We start from the raw sequence: 26663 nt of genomic DNA on the forward strand, positions 1-26663 counted from the left end.
TGACCCCGTAGGCTGGCCTTGAAACCAGAGGCCCTTTACTTCCCAAGCCACGGGAAGCACAGGAACACCGCCACTTGATATGTGGGAGAACTCCGGCTGTGAACTCCTCAAACAAAGTTAACGATGGATTGTAGCAAAAAGATAGCGAGAGACATAAAGAGAAGGTCTACTTGGTGTCAGCACCGACCGCTGCTGATGGAGTCCCCAACCATGGCGGCTAGGGCATTTGCATCCGATACTACCTAATGTGTATCGGAGAAATCAGAGGATCTTTTATACTTTTTTTTTTAGGGAAACGGAATCAGGTTCGATTAATAATATCAACAACCTCACTCGATCAAACTAGAGGAATTCGAAAATTCCTCATATTACATCTTGACGCTCAAATCAAATTAAACAAAGCACAAACCAAAACTAAAAAAGACCAAAAGCACAAAACCAAACTAAAAAGCAAAGAAAATAAAGCTTGTCCTACACAGCCCGAAGCAAAGTAACTGTCATAAATCTTTGACGCCTAAGAGCTTAATGATGTACATCGCAACAAACATCACAGCAATTGCTTCCATAGGGCTAATGTAGGACAACAAACCTAGCCCTGCTGAGGAAAGGTCTCATTCTCCACAACAGCTGCCTCCAGAGTTGGTGCAGGCTTGAGCTTGTTCCGATGACCACGATGGCGGCTCTTTCTTTTTTTTTCAGCACCTTCCCAGCAGCAATAACAGGTACCTCCACCAAACCCTCACAAAAATGGTCTGGGACATCCATAGGCACAATTGCCAATTTCATTCGCTTCCCAACCTTGGCCCAATCATCCTCACTCAATTTATGCACACCCAAAACCCTAGCTTGGAGCCCTTTACCAAAAAAAGCCCAAAATCATTGAGCCTATCAGCCTGCCCAGCAGACCAGCGCTGCCCACTACTCCCCAGCCCAGTAGTCAGCCTTAGTTTAAAACTAGGGTTTCCCGCCGAAAAAACCAAAGAAACAGAGGATTTAACCAGTCTCACCTCCACCAAGGGATGTGGACCACTGTCACCAGCCCAAGAAGTCCTGAAACTGCCCCAGCAGTCTCGGAATCCATTAGTGCCGCCACCTTCGTCGACGGAAAGTTTGCCACCACCTACAAACCACAGAGACCGGCGCCACAGCAGCCGCCGCCAACACTAGCCCCTTGTAGCAGCTCACTCCACCATGACAGAAGAAGCCACATTTCTTGCAGATGCCATGGCACTTCTCATATCGGAAATCCAACTCCACCGAAAGTTTCGATGAGAAATGGAACACCCACCGAGCCCATATCCACCGCTGCACATCGTGTATCAGCTGGGTTCGTTGAACGGAAGCCTTCCTCTGCAGCACCGCCTGATCAACCCTAACAAAGCTCCCAAGCACGGTCCTGATACAGTTCAGAGATCATTCTTTGCGCATCGCAACACGTAAGTCCTTCACCGCAACCCAGACTTCGAAGAAGTGTAGCGGAACCTCCACCAGCGTACCTACACCATCATAATCCACCTGCAGGAGAATCGAGTTTCTGTAATACCATGGTCCACCGTAAAGGATGTGGTGCTTCACCTCTTGCTCCTAGAATTGGAACACAAAGATCCCTCCCTCCTTTTCATGGATCAGGACCTTCTTCTTCAGCCTCTACACTCCGGAGATCACCACCGAGAATGACGGAACGACCACCCATTTCTTGGACAGCAGCCGGCCACACAAGTAAAACAAAGGGTCATGGATCACATATCTGTCCCCACCCAGGCTCACCATGGCCTCCTCTGACAGGGCAAGAGTAGCCGCCACTCCCTCCTCCGCCATGGCTGCGTAAATCTCGATCGGTTTTTCGGCTATGGAGAAAAACCTAGCAGAGCAAAAGTCGACAAAATGAGGAAATCATGAAAAGCTCTTTATAATTTAGTTGTGAGAAATCATTCAAATCATTAATTTGTGGAGGATGTTTTATACTTTGGTGAAGCTTTAGATTTAAATACACGCCAGATTTCATAATATATGAGTTTAGAGAAATTGATTGATTGATATATATATATATATATATATATATATATATATATATATATATATATATACATATTCATAATTATTGATCAACGTAAACATAATTAGATTGTCAATTTGAGGATATCACATATCTAAGACAACATATTGTAGCTAGAGATTTGATTTCCAATTACTGACACTACAACAAAATGGGCTATAGGACACCAATTTTGGGCACTCTTCTGAATTGGTCTGTATGTTGAATAGTTTTGCACCGTTTAATTTGATCGGTGACTTGTAATGAAGATGCCACTGACAGTCGGTGGCCCAATGCTCACATTTGATTAAATTATTCATTATTGGTATGTTTGGTTACAAATATTTACGGGTTTGCCCCCAGTTTTCATCCCTAGATCAGCAAAAGCATGGGTCTTCGTTTTTTGGTCAGATGAAAAGAATGGGTGATGGCAGGAAATCCAAAATTTGTTCCAAAATTATCGTTTGTTTATTGTGTATTTGAAACCCACCCAATATCCACAACACACAGTCACTCGATCACTTTACCAAAAAATGACCTGGCTCTCTCGGAATGAGATTGGAAGGCTGAATCTTCTCAGAGACGTCGTCCATATTTGGCCTCTATAACCTCGGTCACCGGGGTGGACTCCTCTACAAACCACCATCCGTTGCTGTGATCATGGCTAGAGGGCTGTTGAAGATATTGATCTGAGCATGATGATCTCAGAATTTTCGGGGGTTTCCGACACCCAAGAGGTCTGAAATTATTGTAAGTTCCAATTTTCATTAGATTACAGTGATCATGGCTAGAGGACTGTTGAAGATATCTAAGATATTATTGTAAGTTCCAATTTTCACTTTATCCAACCTAATTAATTGAATTCTGCTTGTAATTTATCAATAAACCCTTGATTTAGGTGGCTTACTGGATATGCTACCAATTGATCTTTGAAAAATGGTCTCTTGTTATTCATAGTTGCTGACTGAGTAAGCAAAAGAATCCTTTTTTATAGTTTGATTCTGATTTAGTTATGTATTTGGGCACTACCTAAGATTAGTACGGTGCTTCAAGACTTGGTTGCTTTCAATTCTGTAAAGTATCATATATGTACTTACTATTTGATTTTTCTTATCAAAAATTTGGTTTTGTAGGAACAATTAAGGTCTGATAGTCAGTGTCAGGCATAAACTTAATGCTTTTTGCCTTTATCATGGTTCTTTTAGGTTTCTGCTGCATTGTAAGTTATGCAACAATGGTAGTTCTGATTTGGTAGTCATGTTCTCTGTTTCAATATTTCACTCTTGGATTCTAGGACTTTCTTTTTGTTTGCTTATATTATTGTTCTTCTCTTCTTTATCGCTAGCATGTTGGTTAGTACGTTCTGTATCCTATCGTATCTTTTCTTACATGTTTTTGTGCTTCCAGTTTGTCATCCTTAGTTTATTTGGATGGCTAGGTATGTTTCAGTGGGAAGGTTTCAAAGTTCTTCTGACTTGAAGTCTTGACTAGTGAGCATCTGTAAATTATGAGTAATTTCTCTTTGTTACAAACCCAAATGCAATGCATTTTATATTCAAATAAATACTACTTGTATTATATTCCATTAGTGTGAGAAACCATACAAAAAGCAGTCTTCATAGCTCTTTGTTTATTGTACTTCCTGCAGCGAGTGAGAAACTAATCAAGGAGAAGACATGCTATTACTTTATTTTTGAAGGTAATACTCCTCCCTTTTTTTTTTTTTCACATTAGTAGAGGATCCAAGGGATTTTAAGTTTCAGAGCTTGCATGTAATGTCTGGCATTTTACTTTTGGGATTACTAGTCATGACACTTATATCCATATATCATGTTTGTCTAAAATTGGTTCCGTGATGGAAACTACTGAAGCTGTGAGAATGTGAAATTGTGTTCATTGGGCTGTCATGGGAAGCATGCACCATGCATACTCCTGTTAACTTTGTTTCTTTGTTATTGACAGTGGTGTATCTCAGGATTGTTACATTTCATTTGGGTTGGCAGGATGATTGCCGGTTCTCATAACCTGAATATTTTCTTTTCAGTTATTGAAGCAAAATTTAAAGTAAATTCCTTTCTTATGAATATATACTTTAGACTTTTGCAGTGAAATAGCATAACTTGTTATATTCTTTATATAGAATCTAAATGCTTGTTGATGGTTCTTTTTAGTTTATATATGATAAAGTGGTATGCCGTAACCTATTTACATTTGCGACTTCAATGACAGGCCTTGTGGTAACTATTTTCTTTTTCTTATCTGGTTACTTTTGCCTGATCTGTTCAACAAGGCTCTTCACCATACTGGTTTTGGTTCTATCAGCTCATTGTATTCCATTGAAGGTATTTAGGTTTCTATTGAATATATATTGTATTTGGCAGTTTGTTGTTGAAGTTTGTAATATCTATCTTTTCTTTGGTATTCAGATATGTCTCAGCCTCATTAATTAATTCACTCCATGTAATTGATTTTGTTGCTCATATCATCGAGAAGGAAATATTGTTTCCAATGCCATTGACATTTGCGGATGGGATCAAGGTAAAACCAAATTATGGTGTACGAAATAAGTGAACATTGTTGGCATTTTGCTTCTGCTTTTGAATCAACTGATAGTGTGACAATGAGGTTACTTTATTTATCACTATTTCCGGAAACTTCATATGTGAAACCCGATCAGTTTGCTATTTTATGTTTTCAGACTTTAGTGTGTATTTAAACTCACAAATCTTATTGTACAGGTGTTTTAGGAATTTCTAAACAAGTAGCTGCAAGGTTAAGAAAGCTCCTAGCTGGGCGGAAGTTGAAGTGATAAGACGAATTGGAGAAGGAAATACTGAATGTTAGGGTTAACATCAGAAGCTACATGAGAGCTAAGCTAAGTATTATTGTTCTTCTTTCTGTTTTGATTCCTTCAGAACACACATGTTCCCTGAGAACTAAATTAGGTAGCTTTGCTTTCTATTCTTCTACAGTTTCAAGTATGAAGAGGCATCTTGACGAGAAGACGTCGGTCGACATGTTAAACAAGTCATTTTCCATTGTGCAGTTATGACAACTATGGAATACAAGCAAAGTCTCTCATAAGTGTTTTTAGAGGTTTTTCATTTGCTGTGTAATTGCTGTAATATGATTATACAATCCAAAACATGGGGCAGGCCAGGGGAAAAATGAAAATTTATAAAATAAATGCTTGATTTTGGTGCCAATTAAACTGGCGCAACAAATTTTTTTTTTAAAATGCTGTTTGGTTTTCACACCGATACATCAGTTAATAGTAGTGTAGAATAAAATCAATGAGTTGACATCAGATGTGTCAGTAACATCCTTTAAATGGGCCATGGCGTTCTCAGTGGAAAACACAGCACCGATGCTAGAATGGTGCTGTATGCTCCATAGGAAACCCCAATTAAGGGCACTGACATCAGTTCGGTGGCTGCATAGTGGCTATACATGGTTTTGGTGGCTAATGTGAGTATTTGACACCCTTAATCGATGGCGTCCTATGCTTGTTTTTGTAGTAGTGTGATGACACTTAATTTGTTAAGCAGCTTTCATGCAAACCTCAATCAGTATATGAGAACTATCTTTACAGTAAAACAATGATCTTTGTATTTTGGCTTAAAGTTAACTTTATATTTTGGTATTAGTCCCTTTCATGACTTCTCTTAGCTTGCAAAATTCTTTGGATGAGCTCTCTTTTTACACCACAAAATTGCATTTGCAGTGCACTTTTGTTTGCCGTAAAAGATCTTTTTTTCTTCTTCTTCTTATAATTAATTAAGGATATCTTCATATCTATCTATTGATCTTTATATATAAAGGGAGGCCAGGAAGGTACGGTGGCTGGCCGGTTTGCGGCGTCGGGGCCTGCAATTGGGTGAAGTGGTCATGGTGCCTGTTGGTTCTAAGAGTTGTTTTGACAACGGAAGGGTTGGGCTAAATGAATTCACTCAAGGATGGGATGGCAATGGTGTTCCAATCCTTGGTCTCAACGTGGGTGTATGGGATTATTGATTAAGGGAATTGGGGTCTTCAATTTCATTGCGGTGGTTTTCGGGTGGCCGGAGTTGAAAGCTTTGTTGTGCAAGATAAAAGTTGTTTGCTGCATCTGCTTTGATTTGTTCATTGTTCTTTGTTTTCTTATTTTGGTCTTGTTAGTTAGTTTTTGGCTAGGTAAAGGTCCCTACTCTTTTGAGTTAGGGTTTATGGGTCTTGGTACTGTTTATGTGCCATTGTTAGGATATCATTCCTGGGGACTATTCTACTTATTCTCAGTATGTTCTTATGGTTAAAGTATTGGAGAAGAGCTCCTGCACGTGGTCTGGCTGTTTTGGATTGCGGTGTTGAATGGGTAATTTTCTTCTTGAGGTTAGCTGTGAGGATGTATTGTGACTCCTGGGTCAAATGGACTGATGTGTCATTGATTTGGCATTATTCCCGAGGACTACATGTGATATTATCGATGACTTCTTGTTGTCAATACGGCGGCGAATTATCCTTGGACCTGGTCTGGGTGTTTTGGGATACGGTGCAGAGGAGATGACTTGGTTGTTCTTAGTGTTGGCGATAAAAATTTGTTGTGACTCTTGGGTGTAGCTCGAGAAAATGGGCAATTAGGTTGCTTAGGGGTTGGACTTGTTTGGCTCATGAATGACTTCTTGTTGTCAATATGGCGGCGAATTATCCTTGGACCTGGTCTGGGTGTTTTGGGACACGGTGCAGATCACTTGGTTGTTCTTAGTGTTGGTAATAAAAATTTTGTCGTGACTCTTGGGATTGGTACTATTATGTAGCCTGAGAAAATGGGCGATTAGGTTGCTTAAGGGACGTTGGGCTTGTTTGGCTTATGGATGTCATTATTGATGACGGACCGTAACTATGGTGGTTATTAGGGAGGAGAGTGGGAATCTTATGTTCACAACCGGTGTCGACATTCCCATATTATGTAATTTTTGTTTTTAAAATAAAAGGCTTCTTTCATTCTTTAAAAAAAAAAAACAAAAAAACAAAAACCTCAAACATCAACATGGGGACAGCAATAACCCAATAATATCGACATATTTGATGGTATGGTCCCATTAACATGATTTTATCATGTAGTTTTCTTATAAAAGCTACACCCGCAGTTTCTTCTTTTTTCACCATGGAAGAAGAGCGATCACCACCCTCTTCTTTTAAGACATGGAATCAGCAAGAACTCAAAAAGAGGAGCGGAAAAGAGTGAGCAATGGGAGTGAGGAAGGCAGTAAGCAGAAACCAATGTATAGAGGAGTTCGAATGCGTCAATGGGGAAAATGGGTATCAGAAATCAGAGAGCCAAGAAAGAAGTCGAGAATATGGCTCGGAACGTTTATTACGGCCGAAATGGCAGCTCGAGCTCACGACGTTGCAGCTCTGACGATCAAAGGCCGCTCGGCTCATCTCAACTTCCCTGAGCTAGCTCAGGAACTTCCTTGTGCCGCTAGCTCATCGCCGAAAGACATTCAAGCTGCTGCAGCTAAAGCTGCTGCTCTTAGCTACCCTAGATGCAGCAGCAGCAGTCATGAAGCTCATGAATCCAAAACCGAACCGGCTCAAGATTCATCATCTTCATCAATAATAAATGATGACACGTTTTCTGACCTTCCTGATCTGCTGTTAGATGTTGGAAAATATCGTAGTAATCATGAGTATTTTTCGCTTGTGGATACAAGTCTCGGGCTAGAAAAGCCTTTCTTATGGGATTAGAGAGCAATATATTGAACTGCCATAACCACCAGCTCAGTGATTCCATATTTGGACTCAGGAGTACAATGCTAGAGTGATCGAAGAAGATGGTGGAAGGAGGATGAATTCAAACTCTGGCCTTCAAGGTAAACACTCTACTCACTACTGAGGCTACAAGATCACTGCATGCAGAACGCTCAATGCTAAGTTTCTACAGATTGGATTACGTACTAGCTATATGGAAATGATGATTATAATGAAAGGAAGCTAGAAGTTAGTGAAACCTTTCCATGTATTGTTCCTTTTGTTTTTTAGAATTCATGTACTCTTCCTTTTGTTCCTAAACCCTATATGTGTGTGTATATATCCTTTCCATATATACGGCGGCTAAATACTGGTTACTACCCTATGCTTTCAGTCCAAAATCAATTCAGTCCCTAGACTTCTAAGTTCATTAAAAACACCCCTGAATTATTATCTATCATCCAATAGGTCATTCTGTCATGAATCTGTTAACTGGAACCGTTAAATCGCTGACATGACATGCCAACTCAGCTCATATGGGGCCTGCATGCAAGATAAAATTCCCAAATTAACCTGGGCTTACTTTCTTGTGGTTCTCGGTTCCTCCTGTGAGGCTGTGACAAGGTTGTAATCCCACAGAGCACCAATATGGTGGAAAAGAGAAAAGTTGATCTTGTCTTCAAAGTCATGGTAAAGTTCCTCTTTCCGGTGCCGTCGTCCTGCACCAGATCCCACCCCTCCAGCCGCTTCCCCACCAGCCATACCTCTTACTTCTTCATCGTCAAGGCAGCCATGGTCACCACAATTTTGAATCGATCAAATCAAATCAGTCCCGAAATCCCAATATGAATTTGCTTTCAGTGCCGTTAAAGATTGGGGCAGATTTGAGAAGAAGCAGAATAAGCAGTTATTTTGGTATGAAAATTTATTTGGAGAGCGACTTGCTCTCGGAGATCTCCGAGCTATCATCGCTGTTTGGGTCCTCGCCGGAGCTATCCTCGACCTGCTAACGGCCGGTAGCGCAGTGGCAATGCATCTTTAATTTGGGTGAAATAAGGGGAAGAGTGAGCCAAGGTTAATTTGGGGATTTTTCCTTGCATACAGACCCCAGATGAACTGAGTTGGCACCCCATGTCAACGATTTAACTGTTCGAGTTAACAGATTCATGACAGAATGACCTATTAGATGAAAAATAATAGTGCAGGGGTGTTTTTGATGAAATTAGAAGTCTAGGGACTGAATTTATTTTGGACCCAAAGCACAGGGTAGTAACCAGTATACACACACACACACACACACACACAGAGGCCTTCTATGCTAAGGAGGTTCTTTACTTAGCTTAAGGAAAGGATTTCTATATTTTGACCACTTTTCTTCGAGACCAAACATGTAGACATCTCCCCCTGATGTCTGCATCTCCCCCTGATGACTACGGTCATGGGAGTTCGGATAACTTCTGCAAACGATGCTACCAATATATTTCTCGAAAGTGGAATTAGGCGATGACTTAGTCAGAAGTCTGTCATACTGTCCTCAGATCGAACCTAGTTCACTTTGATCTTGAGGAGAGTCTGTTGTTGCTTGTTATGCTTGGTGTTGTTGCATTTGATGTAGCCTTGCTTCATTTGTTCAATGCAAGCGGCATTATCCTCATAAATGCTTGTAGGCTCATCTGTGATAGACTTCAAACCACAATTGCTTCGAACATGCGTAATTATGGATCCAATCCATATACATTCACGAACCACTTCGTGAAGAGCAATAATCTCTGCATGGTTCGAACATATAGCGACTAGGGTCTGTTTTGTAGACCTCCAAGATATCGCTGTCTTATCTATGGTGAACACTTAACCAGTTTGGGAGTGACATTTGTGTGGGTTAGAGAGATACACAGAATCAGGAAAACCTTCCAAAACACCAATGTTGTTTTGGGATGGGGATAGAGAATGCAGGCCAGTGTTGGCGGCATTTTTGGTGTGTGATGGGTCCAAATCCATCTTCTCTCTGTAGGGATAGAACAAGCCCATATCAATCGTACACCTCAAGTATCGAAAGATATCTTTTACACTAGTCCAATGGCGTCGCGTTGGAGCAAAGCTATATCTAGCTAACAAGTTCACTACAAATGCGATGTCTGATCTTGTGCATTGGGGTAAGTACAATAATGCGCCTATTGTACTTAAGTAGGGCACTTCTGCCTCTAGCACATCTTCGTCATCATCCTTCGGACGAATATGATCTTTTTCAGGATCAAGACTACGGACGATCATGGGTGTGCTTGAAGGCTTGACTTTGTCAAAACGCCTAAGCATCTATCAACACGATGCTGAAGTTCCAAATCAAGACATAATCGTGTTCTCCTAAGATCCTTCATCTCAAACTCGGATTTCAAGTGTTCAGCGGTTTCTCTTAACTCTTTAAGGGCTTCCAATGAAGATCATGTCCAACATGAACCTCGATAGAATCTACAACTTGTCATGAAAACGCGCGGGCATATCCCTTCCCAATCAAGTAGTCACTTTAGTGAGAGTTTCAACCTCATTGCAAACGCGGTCCGTGGTCTAGAGCTACTTGACTTGGGTAAATGAAGTTCACCATGAACCTTCATGTATATTCCGTATCTGGATCCCCATAGAGATACGTAGTGACCATATTCGTAAGCTGCATGTTTAGTTATTCGGAAACTATCAAACTGACAGGGTAGTGGAGTGTAATGACATCCATTACGAGAGAATATGTCTCATCGTAGTCGATTTTAGGGCGTTTTGTGAGAAGCCTTGTGCCATAAGACGAGATTACCATCTCCTTTTCTAATCACGCTTTCTAACGAAGACCCATTAGTCAATAGGTTTTATGCTAGGAGGTGCTGGCATCACTGGCTCATATCCTGAATCGCATCTTTCCATTTAGGCCAAATTTCTCTACGTTGGCATTCATTCATCAACGGAGCGTGGTTCGATATCATCGGACTCAACCAACTCATGCGCTATGTAATGCGAGAATACATCATCAATTATGATGGAGTTTTTATCCCACGTCTGATGTATACTAGTGTATTTTTCAGAGAGCTCTATATTCTCAGGAATAGGTTCTGACGTTGAGGGGTCCCCCAGCGATAACCATAATCCGGAAGATTCTCATGAGATGGATTTTGAGTGTCGATGATCCAAGGATTGGATGTCAAAGTATCCTTCTAACCCACGGGCCTCCCACGCATCCTAGCTGGGGCCATGGCCTGTAACCAGTGTTCTAAAAATCGGTCTAGGCGGCCGGCTAGGCGCTGGAAGGTGCATGGCCGCCCGGATTAATGCTTAAACGGTGAGAAAATTGTTTTGAGATTTGGGCGGGGGACTAGGCGCTCTGGGCGGGGCTAGGCGCTCTGGGCGGCTACACAGATTCATTGGGCGGTCTGGTTATTCAACCCCATCTCTCTCCTCTTCTCTACTCTTCTCTTGCCGCCTCTCTCTTCTTCCTCTCTTTTCTGACGCCGATCTTAGACAGCCGGAAGGTCATCTCTCTTTCCTCGACTCTCGCTGCTTCTCATTTTTTTCTGACTTTTTTGGGTTTTTTTTATCTGAGAAAGAGGGAAGGAGACTCGATGCATCGAGAAAGAAGAGAGAGAGAGGGTCGCCGCTATCCATAGGTAAAGAAGGGTCAGAGAGAGGAGAGAAAAGGATAAAGTAGAGGTTAGAGAAGACGACGACTTTTCTGGGGATAACTAACAACCTGTGATTTTTGCTGTGCGTGTAGTTTGATAACATTGACCACTTCAGCATAAACAGTTAAACACTAATAGAGATAAGGTTTGAGTCCTTGGGATAAGCTGTACACCGATTCACAATTACCCATTTATATTCTTACTAAAAAAATAATAATATTTATATTCTTACTAAAAAAAATAATAATATCATACTATTTCATAATGGTTTTAGTGTTCTAGATGTAATTACTCATTTAAATTATAATATTTTTTACCTCATCTATTTGTATTTATTAAAAATAAATAAATAAATAAAAACCGCCTAGTCCCCGCCTAGGCTCCCGCCTAGACGCCTAGGCGCTAGGCACTTGGTCACCGCCCGACTAGCGCCTAGCGATTTTTAGAACCTTGCCTGTAACGCCAGAGTGCCACTCTCTATGGCGTCGCCGCCATGCATATCTTTGTGTAGGGTGGCGCTACGTCCTCCCGTAGGGACGTCCATCCTTGCAGACATGTTTGCAGTAGATATTTGTGATCTCGTCACTTTAAAGGGGATCGAGATGAGACATAATGGGGACAGACCACGACAATTCATGTCATTCCTGTTGAACATCTGTAAATCTAGCGGTAAGGAAATCGCCTAGTAAGGGTATTAATTGGTGGACGATTATTGGAGTCTCAAATCCAACGTATTTGCCCATTCGTCAGTGAGGACCCATCATGGTGCGCGGTGGCAGCACAATTGGCACATAAATGGCGCACTCAAATACTTGTACCCAGTCACTAGCTGTAATGCAGAGATAGATTGAGTGGCGGTGGGTTGTAGATGAATTAGCATAGCTGCATGCGATATTGCATCACCCCAAGCGGATATAAGGAGATTGGTACGCATTACCAATTTCCAGGCTACCATCGTAGTCGTTTTCGCGAGACCATTTGGGTGTGTGTACATGAGAATATGATGTCCAACATCAGTCTCAGTGATATGCAATGATCATCGAAAGTCTTCGATGTAAACTCTCTAGCATTGTCAAGTCCAATTGACTGAATATGATGATCCGAGAAGTGAGCCCGTCGCCATATGAAATGTGCTAAGAGTGTAGTATAAGCAAAATTACAAGTAGACAATGGCACAAAACGTGACCAACGTGTTTGCGTGTCAACCAACATCATGAAATATTTAAATGTCCGCAAGTTGGTTGAATCAATCCACAGAATCCCTACAGATTCTATGTAAGAACATAATGAGTATTTTCATATCCTTTGCATAGGACGGTCTCAGCCCTAATTTTCCTAAGGAACGGGCTTTATAAAACTAGCAAGAGGCCTGAGAAGCAACCAATGAGGATTTTGGTTGGGCCTGAGCAGTTGAAGCGTTATTCGAAGTAAAATTTGTGACTACATCACCCATCATGGCGTCATAACCATGGGAAGTGGCATCCATGGAGTCATGACCATGGGAATTGGCATCCATGGCGTCATGGCCATGGGTGGCGCCTACTATGGCGTCATCAAGGGGGATGGTGGCGGCCCTAGGCCGGAGGCGGCTGCTCCAGAGGTGGCGGCCGCAGCGGTCACACTTAGTCCGGGAATCAATCTTTGATTCTTGCTACATTTCGCTCGAAAGAATAGATGTCCGTGTGAAGTCTTTAGTAGACGGATCATCATATCATGACTAGGATGACCTATCCTGTCATGACAAAGCCAATATGTGTCTAAATCCAAGAGATCTTCTCTCATTACTTTATTGGATTTAATAGCTGGAATAGTGGTGACATATAGTCCACTAGAGAGACACATAAGTTTCTCTAAGATGCGTCTTTATTCTCAATCATTAGAGGTAGTGCAAAGGAACTATTTTCCGTTCTCTTCATGTGTTTTGCATGGAATCCGTTGACTCGAATAGCTCATTAGGGTTCAATTTGCCCTAGGAGCGTAGAGAGTTTCTGTGACAGTAATCAAGATGCCATTTGACAAGCGGAATTTGGGCTATTCTATGTCCTTGAAATAATCCTGATGGACCAGCCATCGTAGTCACAAAGTAATATGCTCAGAATCAAAATGAAGTCATAATGGAAAGAACTCGAAATTTTATTCATAAGCCAACGGGGTACATCATTGTTTCTTAATCATTAAGAGAATCTAATCCAAGTACTAGCTAATGCAAAACAATGGTAGTCGTTTAACTTCTTTCGGTAACTCCAAAATAAATATGACCAGGTGAGTAGAGAGATGTCGGTGGAGCAAAACTCGCTTAAGTACCACTTATCTCAAAACCTTTCTAGATATCATAATCACTTTGGATGAGCTTTGTTTGAAGAGAAACTAAACCAATGACATTTAGTACAAAATATATGGCAATTGCCTATTACATCTCTTGGAAAAATAAAGACTTGAACAGAATTGACAATTTATTGATCCCAGCCAGATTTGAAGTCTTCAACTCTTCACTCTAGATCACCTTCTTGATCTTCTTGTTCCACATAGTGAGCTTCTCTTGCTTCACAATATGCTTTGTAGGCGGTGACAATATCTTCACGAGCTCTACAAATGTGTGCCCAATGACCGGACAATCCACATCGGAAACATACATTTCTATGCTCAGACTCCATTGATTGAGGCGCTTTGAAAGCGTCATTTGGATGTATTAGTGTTGGGGGCGCCACCAACATGGCCAGAGGCGTTGCCTCCCTCTCTCTTGCCACGTTGACCTCTTCAGTTCCGTGTTTGCCTATTTTGGTGGTTACTGACTTGATGCATATACTCTCACAAGCGTACGAATCGTGTCAAGTAAGGGAAGTATTTGGACCTTAGTTTATCGTACCTCGGGGATTAGGTGTTGGACCTAACCAAGATAATTGGCGGTAGGATACTAAAAGCACACAAGAAAAATAAAAATTAGAATAAAAATTATAAACAATCAAGGCACCAAGCCTTGGCAATGCTCGGCTTAGCTCACACCAAGCCTATTCAAAGCCACTAACTTGTAGCCTCAAGATGGGTATACACAAATGAGTCGATTGATTTAATGTTTGAGAGTTGATTTGAACTTAACAAAAAGTAATAAAATGCAAAGCAATTAATAAAAATGCAAGAAAATTAAACTAGAAAAGTGTGAACAATATAATGAGAATGCCGTGTGCTAGGGAGGTTCCTTCACCCAAATCTCATGTGTCGGAAGCTAATCTAATGTAGATGCAAATTTCCTACTTTGGCGGTAGTCATATCCAAGGCGGTTCAAGGCTCAAGAACCGAAATTCCCTTTCATGGTATTCCTACTCCGGTTCAAGGGTCGTAGGAACTCACTTGGCATGAATTAGAGTCGGTTCAAGGGTCTCTAATTCACATCAAGAGGCCTAAAGATCGAGGAATTAGACTACTAAGCGACCCGCCCGCGCATTCACGCAACGGGTGTAAATCACCATGCTTATAACCCCTCGAATACGAAATTGAAGGTTTCTAGCTTAGGAATTAGAGGCGGTCAAGCCTCTAACTCCATCCTAGACATGCTCAAAATACACACCCTAGAGTTGACTAGGCTCCTAAACATGCATTTTAACCCAACAAAAATAGATATAAGCATCCATCATATGAAAATTGCATCATTACATTAAAATAAGCATTTTTTACACAAGATTTGGACTAGGGCACACAACCCTAGCCCCCAACAACAAAACTACTCACTACCCATCACCAAACTAACATCAAAATACATAATTTAAAGAGGAACAAAGTGAAGAGAAGTAGGAGTAACAAGAACAAGCCACAAATTGCTATAAAGCAATTATAGCTAGCCTTGATTTATGGCTCTCCACTTTTACCCAAACTTGATAGTGATGAAGCTCTTGATGCTTGGGCTTCCCCTTTGAATCTTGTGAAATTGATGAGAAGATGGAATTTTAGTGAGGTGAATTTTGGTGAGGTGGATCTTGGTGAGGAGAAGAAAAGATGAGAAGGAGGAATCTTGGTGAGGTGGATCTTGGTGAGGAGGTGTGATCTTGATGAGGAGAAGAAATTGGTGAGAAGGAGGAAAAGATGAGATATGGGGTGGGTGGTTTCGGTGTTAGAGAGAAAAGAGGCTGGAGTGGTGGTGCGGCGCTATTGTGGTTGGTAAGAGAGGGTCTGATGGGATTTTGGTGTGCGGCGGAATTGTGAAAAGGGATGATTTAATTCATCAATTAAAGGAGGTGGCTGGTCTTAAAGATAGAGATGCATCAGGAACGGATGGCTGAGATTGAAGAAGAAAAGAAATGGTCCATATGGGTGGCACATGGTCTGGGATTTGTGGCTGGTTAATTAAGGGAGCAAAACACGTGCTGCACCAGCGTGCGGTGTTCTGGTCACTGGTTCTGGCCGCGATTCTATGTCGTCGTGGTTCGTTGGTTGCAGTGCCACCATTCCGACCGGAAAAAGTGGACGATCTGGCGCAACAAGGATCGTGGGCCTGGCATGGGTCGGGGGCTTCTACATGGAAGTGGGCCTATCCGGAATCTTGGGCCTGTCTTCAGTACTTGGGCCTCTACTGGTGGGTTTATAGTAGGTATTATTTAGTTTTGATATTATGTATCAAGTTTAGGTGTAGTTTATCTACAATAAATCCCTGCCAACTCTTGGCAAGGTCATGTGGGCGATGTCCAGGTTTGCATACTCAGTATGCCTTGTCTGCCCTAGCGAGGCGGCGGATCATGCATTGGTTGCAACCTCTTGGTGGTGGGATGAAACGACGTGTCGTCGGTTTTATTTCCGATTGGCAGCATATTGGGAAAGCTACTAAATTATTGGTACTATGGCACTGCTTTAACTTTCTGATATGCCACCGTTATTGTAAAGCAAATAGAGTAGTTGGTATGACACTCTTTGCTATTAGGTGCATGTTTGAATACATTGTTGTTGTAGAGACTCCTGTTATTATTCGGGAAGTTCTCTTTGGGTGTATTGTAATCAGGGGTTTCGGCTTTATGTCCCCCCCTATGTATTCATCCGTTTCATTAGTAAAGGCTTGAGGGCAGCCGCATAGCCCTTATTTCAAAAAAAAACAAAAAAAACATGTGCTGTACCATTTTGCAAGTAGATTGATTAACTTTGGTCAATTGCAAAGAGAGGAGGATGACACGTGCAGGCTTGCTTACAGTTAGGCTTAATTAAGCTTAATTAAAGTTAGGCTTAATTAAGCAATTAACAAATCCACAATTTCGTCTTCTTGTCGAAAACTCAAATCTTCACCATTTTCGCGTCATTCTATCTCGTTTCCGCAACTCCGTTTATTTACTACAAAATAAATAAAAATAAATTAATTACATATTAATTGACTCGAATATTAGCTTAATTCTAGTGTTTTAAATATGATTACACGTATATAAATGTGTGTAATCAGTTACCTTCCTCATTAGAGCGAGAATATGGACCAAGATGTCCAGAAATGTCCCAAGATTTAGGGTTTCGCTCTTAGTGCCCTCCCTTAGGGGCGCGACTACAATTGGACTCCGAAATATGTTATGTTCCCACGGGCCTTGAATTATAGTTCTTCACAAGGATGTTGTCATACTTTTCAGCAACATTCATAGCTCCAATGAGCTCATGAAACCTTGTGATCAATCCTGCAGTAACATCGATTCGCTAGTTCTTAGCAACATCAAAGCAGAGACGGGGAAGGTAGAGAGAGTCTTCTCAATCAACATCGCATCTGTGATATCTTTTCCATCAAGGATTTAATGCGAAGTGCTTTTGAGTTGTAGTCAAGAACTGACTTGAAATCACAGAAGCGGAGGCTATGCCATCTCACTTCTAGGTCAGGAAGCAGGGAGTCACGGACGTTGCCAAATCTTTCTTCAAGTGAGACCCACAGCCTTCTGAGGTCTTCTTCAATAATATACTCAAACTGGAGCGAATCATCCATATGACGAATCATTAGGATGACGGCTTTCACCTGATTTGCCTCCAAGGTTGCTCTATTTGCTTCCAAAGCTTGAGCTTGCTTAATAGTTAGCAAGACCTGGCTAGGCTCAAGAATCGTATCCAGGATTCCTTCAGCCTTGAGATGCTAGCGGACATCACGAACCCACTTGTGATATCCAGAGCCAGTTGTTCCCAATGGAGCAAAGTCCATATTGTTCAGGTTACTCATCCTGAAAAGAGAACAAGGAAAAAGGATTAGTTTCGGAGCGGAAAAGCTACCACGAAAACAATAGAAATTTCTGAGCGTAATCGCTTCCAAGAAATTAGGAATTTCTGAGCGCGATCGCTTCCAATAAATTCGATTCCAAGAGGTATTGGATTAGATCAAAACTATGACGTAAGTGGTCGATCATAAATTCTCTACAAACTCTAAGTTTGGAGATCCCAACAAGCTCCAAGCTTGGAGATAGCACGAACCCTTACAGTTCGGCTTAATTAGGTATCCCCTATGAAGAAGAAAGAGGGGTAGAAGAAGAGAGATTGCATGTCCCCGAAGAAAGAGAAATTGAAAAAACTCAAAACCGGGAAATTTTAGTAAAAAATACTTCGAAATAGTGGTCGGAAAGTCACCGAAAAAGTCGCCAGAAAATGGCCAGCGGTCGGCGGTGGCGGCTAGGGTTTGAAGGCTACAAAATTAGGGTTTCAGGGTTAGGGCTTCGTGCTGATAATGTGTTTTGGGAAAACTGAAATTGGGAGAGAATTGAGTTGTGCTTTCATTGATAACAGGGGCCTCTTTATATAGAGGATTACAAGCATAGAATCAGAGTTGTACATTGAAAGGTAATTGTACAATGATTGGATATCTACGAATATCTCCCAGAATATCTCTAGCATAAGCCCTATTACAACTTGCACAAGTAACCTAGAGTTTGGGCCAGACACATATTCTGGATTTACTTGAACATACATCAAATTCTATTTACTCTAGTCTAGTTAAATCATTATTGCTCTAGTCTAGTTAAATTTTTATTGTTTTCTTTACCTTCCGCACTTTATCTTTCCTGCAATTTACTCTTCAGTCTCTTTAAATTTCATGCAATTTAATTAATTTGCATTTAGATTCTTGCTCTTTTACTTTCCGCACTTTACTTTCTGCAACCTATATCAAAAAATCAAAAAGAGAAGCAACATCGGTGAAGACGCCGAAAGTCCTTGCAACAAAGGCAAGAGAACCCAACGGCCGAGACGGTTCCTTCCTCGGCCCGCAGTCACTTGAAAGAAATCAGATCACGCACAAATCATATCAAAACCTCTCTCGGCCAATAGGCCGCGAATTGGCACGCCCGCGCAATCCAGAAGGACAATTGTACTTCAAATCCCTCGGTCACTTATTTGGGCCGAGACGATTTTGAGGCAAACACTAATCTTAGCTCCCACCAATATGTCAAAAGAAAATGAAAGAAAATGGTCAAACTTTTTTTTTTGAGAGGGAAACGATAATCAATATATTAAATGCAAACTAAGGAGTACAATGCGACATTGTAAAACATCGAATTGAAAGAAAAAACTAAACAAGATGCATAGACGCATCAATAATGAAATGTAACTAGAACCAGATCAAATGTCGAGAGGCATGTTGCACTGCGAGGCCATTTGAGCAATGTAGATTGTAACCGTAACCAGAACCGGCAACCAAATCGCGGGAGATCCGTCAACCAGGAACTCGAATGCTATCGAGGGTGTCAAAAACTCGAATATTCGCAAACGAGCCCTTAAGAACAAAATCCAAGAGCCTGGGTCCCAGATCCAATAGCAGCAATGGGCCGAGGCCCAAAACCAATACAGAACTTGGGTTCTCTGCCAAAAACATGACCCATCCGGGTCCCATATCTGGATCCGAAAGTGACCCGGATCCAGTATCGGGAACCAGAGATCTCCACCAGCACAGCCTCCCAGTAGCTCCGCCGCCATCGTCGTTGTGCCCCGCATTGAAGAACCCAACCCCCAAATCGTGAGACAAACCAGCATACCCAAGTCTAGCACAGAAAAGAATATAGTCCAAACCCCAAACTGGATTGGACTGCCACCCAATTTGCCGCCACCACTATAATCAAATCGAAGAAGAGCCCAGCATCCATAATCGAATCCCTGATGTAGCACTACAGATGGAGAGGAAACAGTCGCACAACCATGTCTGACCGACACCGCCTCCAATCGCCATTCCAGCAGCCACACCGATCCACCATCACCAGCCTTTGCCCAACCCCCACCACCACAATTCGCAACCTCGATGGAATTCGAGGGGGGAACTCTGTTGATTAAGAGGATGAGAAGAGGAAAAAGAAGGCCGAAGCCTACATGCCTGAATCGTCGACCCAAGCCGGCCGCCTCTCCCATAAGAATGCTCAAATAGTTTTGCGGCTAGGGCAAAACTCTAGCAGAGCAAAACTATTTGCTATATTATTCCATTTTTCATAGAAAATGGTCAAACGTGAATTTGAACAGTGAATTGGCATTGGTAAGAGAAGGGTCAAATTTGACAAATGAAAGAAGATGTATTTTGCCATGTCAGAATTGACGAGGGTTGGAGGAGGCTAATGTGTCAAAAGTAGTTGTTGGACACTCCATGTGGCGAAAGACATTTCCATTAGAGATGCTCGAAGTCATGTTTATATGCACGCTTGTTTTACCTTTTCTCAAAAATACAATATGCAAGCATGTTTGCACCATACAATTTTTTTCTGCTATAATTGAAACAACTTCCACTACAAAATTGATGCTAACAAAATGTGGCGAGGTGATCTCATTTTGGAGATCAAATTGACCCCCAAATTGTACTCTATATTAGTCTCCTTCCAGATCAAAAAATAAAATAAAATAAAATAAAAAAATAAAAAAATTGAAAGAACTTCTGTTGTAAAATTGAAATAGCTTCTGTACACAAATGAAACAGCTTCTGCCACACTATTGAAAGTCTTCTTCCACTACAATTGATTAAGAAAGTCATTGTACATTTTTGGAAGTCTTCAATTTGTATAGTATAAACTCGGATTCTAGTAAAATGTAGTTACAGTGGTTAAGAAAGTCATGGCCTACTGCTAGAGGTAATCGGTGTAAGACATACAGTTGCTTATATGATTACTTGTGAATGGAATAACCGAGATTGCATTAAATTCTTACCCTGTTGTAATCAGGAAATGTATCCTTATTATTTAGGGAACTTGATATACTTGTGAATCAGGTAATATATTGATACAAGATAGAGGAATCAATTACTTGATACAAGATCTATATATAAGGTTTGGAGGTTTGGTCCCTGCATTCTCTACACACGAGCATTAAGGAATCTCGACTGTTATGCGGATTTCTACGTTAAACTTTTACTCAATACTTAGAGAGGAATCAATTCGGAAGATTGTGTGTAATTCATTTCGTTGTGCTGCGTAAAGAACATTCTAGTTGGAATTTTACTAGTACCATTTCCAGTTGTAATTCTCCTTATGGGGTTTAAATTGTTTGGTGGCAGAGACTATTTCACTCTGTTCTAATCTCTACTCTCTGAATTAGGAATATTGGGATCCCACGGGAATCGACTTACTGAGCTTATGTTTGACATCGAAGAACAGATACTTTCCATGCCTCAAAATCAAAAATACTAATGACAGTAATGAAATTTAGTAAAGAATATCAATTGATCCACGCATCAAATGGTGCAAACCCTAAAAAAAATTGGGATTGCACCCTCAACTAGTGGATCATACTCTTAACAAATAATCAAATATGACTCCACAATGTGACAGACTATTTTGAGAATCTATGAGAAAGCATGTCTAACGTCCAGGTCGCCACTTGATGGGTCAAACGAAGCTTCAATCACTGCAGAAGAACAACTTTTGCCAACGCCCACAGGCTTGGCCAGAAGCTTTACTCCTTGCTTCCAATACCTCTTATCTGAATCCACATTTAACAACACCAGAAATGTCAGCAGGACCTTATCAAGTTCCTCTTGTTTTTCTTTTCTTTTCTTTTCTATGAAGTTGAGTCATGGAACGATCAAGTAAACTTCCATTGAATTGCTGAGATAAACAACCTAACCATACCTGGCCCTGTAGACAATACAATGGAGTTCTCTGAATCCATCACCCAATCAATCCATAGTGCAAACCCGTGGCATATCCCTGGCTCAGTAAATTCAACCTGCAGGGAATCAGGGAATGTATTCCATCAAGCAATTAAACTGCTGATCCTTTTACCATTTTGGAAGTTATTAAATAAAAAAGAATATCACCATATAATGAAATCCAGATGTTACTTGAGAGGGACGGGGAATACAAGTTTAGAAGGCAATCGTGCCAACTCTTTACAAATAGATTACAAGACAATTAGTTCTGAAACCCGAAGGTCCTACAATCAAACTTTAGAAAGAGCAATCATAAATCATTCGTTCAATGGTGAGTGCTAAACAACAGAGATAAAATGCTTCATCATGGCTGGGTAAGAAATTACTCACAGTACTGCAGTTTGAAGTAAGTGCCAACTGTGACCAGATTTCAATAAGGATAACCACAAATATCACTAAAATTTTAAGGGGTGATTGTAGTACCTGGGTTTTTCCATGAGATGGCATTATAGGTTTTGAGAAATCAAACTCCATGACCGTAAATGCTTCACTGAGTTTCTGAAATATTTTTGAACATAGTTACCCTATATGAGTACATTTTTCTCATTCCAAAATGGAACTCATATTATCATCCTGAAAAACTCCTCTTTATAAAACACAATTCTACTTAGTGTTGAGAATATATACATCCCACATGGGAAAAATGGGACCTTGCCTATGGGTTTATAAGGGTTTGGGCCACTCCATCCATTGCCAATTGGCAATGGATGGAGTGGCCCAAACCCTTATAAACCCATAGGCAAGGTCCCATTTTTCCCATGTGGGATGTATATATTCTCAACATAGATTGATCACCTTAACATTTCCGCACTGCCAAATAAAATAGGGCAGACAAGGACCCTCTTGCTCCCCAGGTAGTTCACCACATGCCCCTAGGGTAGAATTTACAACAGAATGGTCAAACCCTTCAATCTTACTCAAACTACGACGACTATTCCAAAGATCCTGTACCAAAGATCAGATGCCATAACTTGAGATCTATAGTGAGCAATTACATGTACATGTTTCAAACATGAGATATAAGGGCGTAATGGGTAGGAACAAAACTTACAGGGATAGACAATGCACAAGCCTTCAATATTGCCTTACAAGGCATTATCAATGCATCTTCTGATAGGACAGAATCCAGCATTGTCCGCTCATTCCTTCAACCAAATCAAAAAGAAGAATAGATGGTATTATACATATTGGTTTATAAAAACTCTCCATGAACACTATATATCATCTTATAAGGACAATATTGTAACCAATAAGAAAAAGGACAATATTAACTTAAAACAAGGACAGTGGTAACTCTGCTGAAGTACACACACGCCATCCCATATTTGAGTCTACATATTGTACATATATGTACATACTGTGCATGAAATCTCATGAGCAATTACTGGAAAAAAAAATTACAATAATATACCAGAACCGGAGATTCTGCCATGGAAGCATGCTATCTGTTCCATAGTAGAAAGGTTCTGCAATCAACAGGTCAACCTACAAATAGGACAAAATCCCAAGACTGGTTAGATTCTGATCCTAAGTTTCCAACAGCAAAACACCATACTTTCACCCACTTCTCAGCCTCAAATTTTGAACATACTACAGTAAGGTTTGGCTACAGTAGAACAAATTTCAGATCTTCGATATATTTAACCACCCAATGAAACTCTACCAGCAAAAGGAGGAAACAGAAAATAATCGTTCAATGAATCATTATTGTAACCCATTTCAACTGGAAGCTTAAAGAGCAGATACACGTACAGAGACCAAAAAATCATATTCCTTCAATACTAGGAATTAAACTGGTGGTTAAAATTGAGAAGAAAATACCTTTCTCTGATGTGTATCGTGCACAGTTAACTTAGTTTTCTTCTTTTTAATATATTCTACACGATCCACTGAGAAATTGTTGGCACTGGCGACAGCTTGCAGATATTGCAAACCCTTGTCTTGCAACCCCGGAAAAAATGATATCACATGTGATGTTTTAGAAAGATGGGCAATGAGTAGAGTTAAGAAGACGCTGTCATCTGCAACAATGCATAATGGATCAACTCTTCCCTGTAACTGTGAAGAACACCATTCATGTCAAGAATGTGAAGATTCTTGGTTTTGTATTTTCTTTTGGGGAGGGGTTGGCTGAGAGGGATCTTGATTCTTACCGCATTACTTATTGCATTAAACATGGTATGCCTCCATACACTGTCTCCATAAATTGCAATTCTTTCTGGTGGTAGTATGAGCTTGAAATCCCTGCCAGTTAAGTCATACTGCACACGCTTGTTTCTTGACACGGGGCTCTTGATAGTATATGAGATGCTAATATCTGTATGAACAGCATGCAAACAAACTTCTTCATCCTTGTTTACGGACATACCTTCACCAGGGATAAACCAAACACACTGTTTCCAATGGTCACACCAATCCCCATGACCTATCAACAATAGAAAACCACTTTCTTAATTGCATTCCCACAAAAGAAAACATCAAACACTGGAAATGACTTATCCTTTAACTTGCATATTAATATTCTCAATAGATAAAAATTTCTCAATCAAGGGTTTGTTAAAAAATCTGACATAATTCACAAAGGGTCTGTGAATTATCAGGGGTTGGTGGAGAGATATTCCACAGTGATAGAAACTATATTAATACTGTCATACCACCTTTTCACATTTGTCAGGTGATCATATAAAACAACAACATTGATATCTAATTGAATTCTCCATCAAGTTGTTCAACCTACTTTGAAGATTGAAAAAGCATTAATTATAGCACAGAGTAGAATTACGTTGGTTGTTGCTCACAAAGGAATAGTGTCTACGACTTACTAATGTTGACTGGCAAATTTATCCACCTAGGGGCAGTGGAATAAAAGATTGTCCCTTCTCGATCAAGCTGAAGTATCCACCTGAAATAACACGCGCACACTCAACAAACACATCCCAAAATTGTTAATACTTAAAATGAAAACTTAAATCCAATTACCATGAAATTACAGCATGAACTCGACCATCATTAGTCGCCTTTATAGATAGCTCAGTTTCTCCACGACTCTCTGGCCGTTTCGAAAAATCAAATTCAAAGATCCTGAAGGGTTCCGACAGCTGGAAGAACCAAACTGAGTACAAATTAAACCACTATTCATCCCAAACGTTATTAAAGACTAACACAATGTCATTACCAGTTTCACTTCATTTGCTATAGCCTCGCAATGAAACGCATATTGTTGCTGCTTAACACCCAAAACATCCTCAAACCCGGTTGGAACAAGACGAATCCCATCACACGCTTCTGCCTCATTACCGCGTAAATCATGAAGCTTCCACAAAAATGTGCTCTCAACCAACTGAGCAGCAAGGTTAAAGCATCACAAAATGAGTTCAAAGTACAAAACTTCAATCACATTGCAAAACTCCTTGCATCTCCATATACCTGGCCATAAGTGGTTGCTCTATACGGCACCGTTTCAGGACTCTCCACCAACAACATGTCATGCGCATGTTGCAGAGAAGGTATCAACCCTTCACCCAACAACTCTGAATCCAATATCTCACTAACCTACACATTCAAACACACAAGTCTTTGGAATCAAAACGGCAACGTTTCACATAAAAAGGAGCAAACTTTCTTTACTTACAACAACTTGAGCGCGAGAATTGATATCAACACCCAACTCGAGCTCATCAGAACGCTTGTTGATCAGTTTTATCTGCTTTTCCATGTCGTTCAAGCGCAGAACCTTCTTCATTAGTTTCACCATTGGAAGGTAAGACTCACAGGCAGTCACCATACGACATGTCGTCGACCCCATTGCCCGCGCAGCCATCATCGACAGCAACCCAGTTCCGGCGCTTCACACAGTAAATTCAACAATTACTTTCAAAACTGTAAAAAAGTACAAAAATTTAACTAATTCAAAGCGTACCCAATATCAAGAACACGGCAGGGTTTAGTTACGGTCTTGTCTATGGCTTGGCGGTAAGCTCTGTTCCTCGGAGAGTCGTTGAGCATGTCGAGGTACGAGGTTGTGGCGAGGAGGGCATTTTGGGAAGTGTTGGGAGTTGGGCCTTCTGGTTCGTTTTCGTCGATGACGATCCACTCCGAGTTGCCGGTGAGTGGGTTGACTCGGAGCTGGAACTGGGAGCTCATTGCTCGGGTGAGACGAGGTTTAAGGTGAAGGGTGACTTGTTTTGACAACAATGGTAGTAAGTTCCTATGAAACATAGGACGAGGAACACAGAGGAACGAAAATTTACGGATTCAGTTAGAAAAGTAGAGCATTTTGACTGGGAAGACTGAAAGAGGAACTTAGAAGTAGCAAGTGGAGTTACCAAACCAACCTCTTTTTGAAAGAATACCCTAGAAACTATTTTTAAGTTTTAACCAAGTTTTTACCCTTTATGTTTGAAATAGATTGAAATTTGAGCCTTCAAACCCAAAACAATTTTTTGTAAAACTCACTTTTACAAACTTTGTTGTTCTCCATATTAATGTCAAATAAACCAACACTATATTGTTTGATTTTATATGTCTAATACATCATGTGAGTGATGTATCATTCATTTCAGTACTTAATAAATAATAATCTTTCAAATCACTGTGCTTCGAATTTATTTTACTAGCGGTAACTGATCTGTTTGGACGACTTACATACTGTAGATGTTATTGTTTTCTTAGACATTTTTAATTTTGTAGCTATAACTAAGAATGAACTCTTAAATCTTATTGACAACTGATGGTAGTCTTGGTGGAGGTTTTGAGGGGCGGCATAAGGTAGTTCCGACGGAAGCAGAAGCTGGAGAGCTCCTGGGTTCGGGCTGGGCTGATCTGGATTTGGCCCTGGACTTGTCCCTAGGGCCTACCCAGTTTTGGGCCTGGTTGTGTCAGCCCAGGAGGAGTGCTGCATCTTCTTTTGTTTTCTTTGCTTGTTTTTGTTTTGTTGTTTGTTTTTTGTGTTTTGAATAACTTTGATCCTTTGTGGTCATGTTTGTGGCTGATTACAATACACCGTTGATCGAGTGATGACGCTTTACACCCACAACTATCACGTGTATTCACTACTTAGGAGGCGGAGTTGACTCGAGCACTTGTCAATCCTTCATGGGCTTAGAGTTACTACCCAGTTGGA

At 40.7% G+C, this 26663-nt stretch overlaps 2 protein-coding genes and 1 long non-coding RNA gene across 19 annotated transcripts; 2 read left to right on the forward strand and 1 right to left on the reverse strand.

Annotated features, from left to right (window-relative positions):
- Positions 1-2196: 2196 nt before the first annotated feature.
- Positions 2197-5259, forward strand: LOC133707085 (uncharacterized). Of its 7 annotated transcripts, XR_009844918.1 has the most exons (5): positions 2197-3525; positions 3684-3734; positions 3998-4377; positions 4462-4573; positions 4774-5259. It is a non-coding gene; the product is annotated as an uncharacterized LOC133707085 (long non-coding RNA). The 7 variants fall into 7 exon arrangements; XR_009844913.1 differs by having other exon boundaries at positions 2197-3734; XR_009844914.1 differs by having other exon boundaries at positions 2197-3546; positions 3684-4377.
- A 1908-nt stretch (positions 5260-7167) lies between these two features.
- LOC133706578 (ethylene-responsive transcription factor ERF039-like) lies at positions 7168-8133 on the forward strand. The gene has a single exon (XM_062132107.1). It carries the CDS (start codon positions 7217-7219, stop codon positions 7760-7762), a length of 546 nt encoding a protein of 181 aa, XP_061988091.1. The 5' UTR covers positions 7168-7216; the 3' UTR covers positions 7763-8133.
- A 12828-nt stretch (positions 8134-20961) lies between these two features.
- LOC133706932 (protein arginine N-methyltransferase 1.6) lies at positions 20962-25858 on the reverse strand. Of its 11 annotated transcripts, none has more exons than XR_009844808.1 (15): positions 25461-25858; positions 25173-25386; positions 24968-25093; positions 24717-24881; positions 24521-24639; positions 24364-24443; positions 23695-23966; positions 23363-23599; positions 22953-23026; positions 22593-22686; positions 22337-22413; positions 21965-22039; positions 21650-21776; positions 21462-21558; positions 21272-21312 (listed from the first exon to the last, which is right to left on the reverse strand). XR_009844808.1 is itself a non-coding variant. In XM_062132485.1 (14 exons), exons 1-14 carry the CDS (start codon positions 25757-25759, stop codon positions 21176-21178), a joined length of 2139 nt encoding a protein of 712 aa, XP_061988469.1. In that variant the 5' UTR covers positions 25760-25857; the 3' UTR covers positions 20962-21175. The 11 variants fall into 11 exon arrangements, 2 of the variants coding, with proteins under 2 accessions (XP_061988469.1, XP_061988470.1); XR_009844804.1 differs by having other exon boundaries at positions 22337-22486; XM_062132485.1 differs by lacking the exon at positions 21650-21776 and having other exon boundaries at positions 20962-21312; positions 22337-22486; positions 25461-25857.
- Positions 25859-26663: the final 805 nt, after the last annotated feature.

Source organism: Rosa rugosa, chromosome 4, assembly GCF_958449725.1.
Source record: "Rosa rugosa chromosome 4, drRosRugo1.1, whole genome shotgun sequence".
In the NCBI taxonomy this organism is placed as follows: Eukaryota; Viridiplantae; Streptophyta; class Magnoliopsida; order Rosales; family Rosaceae; genus Rosa; species Rosa rugosa.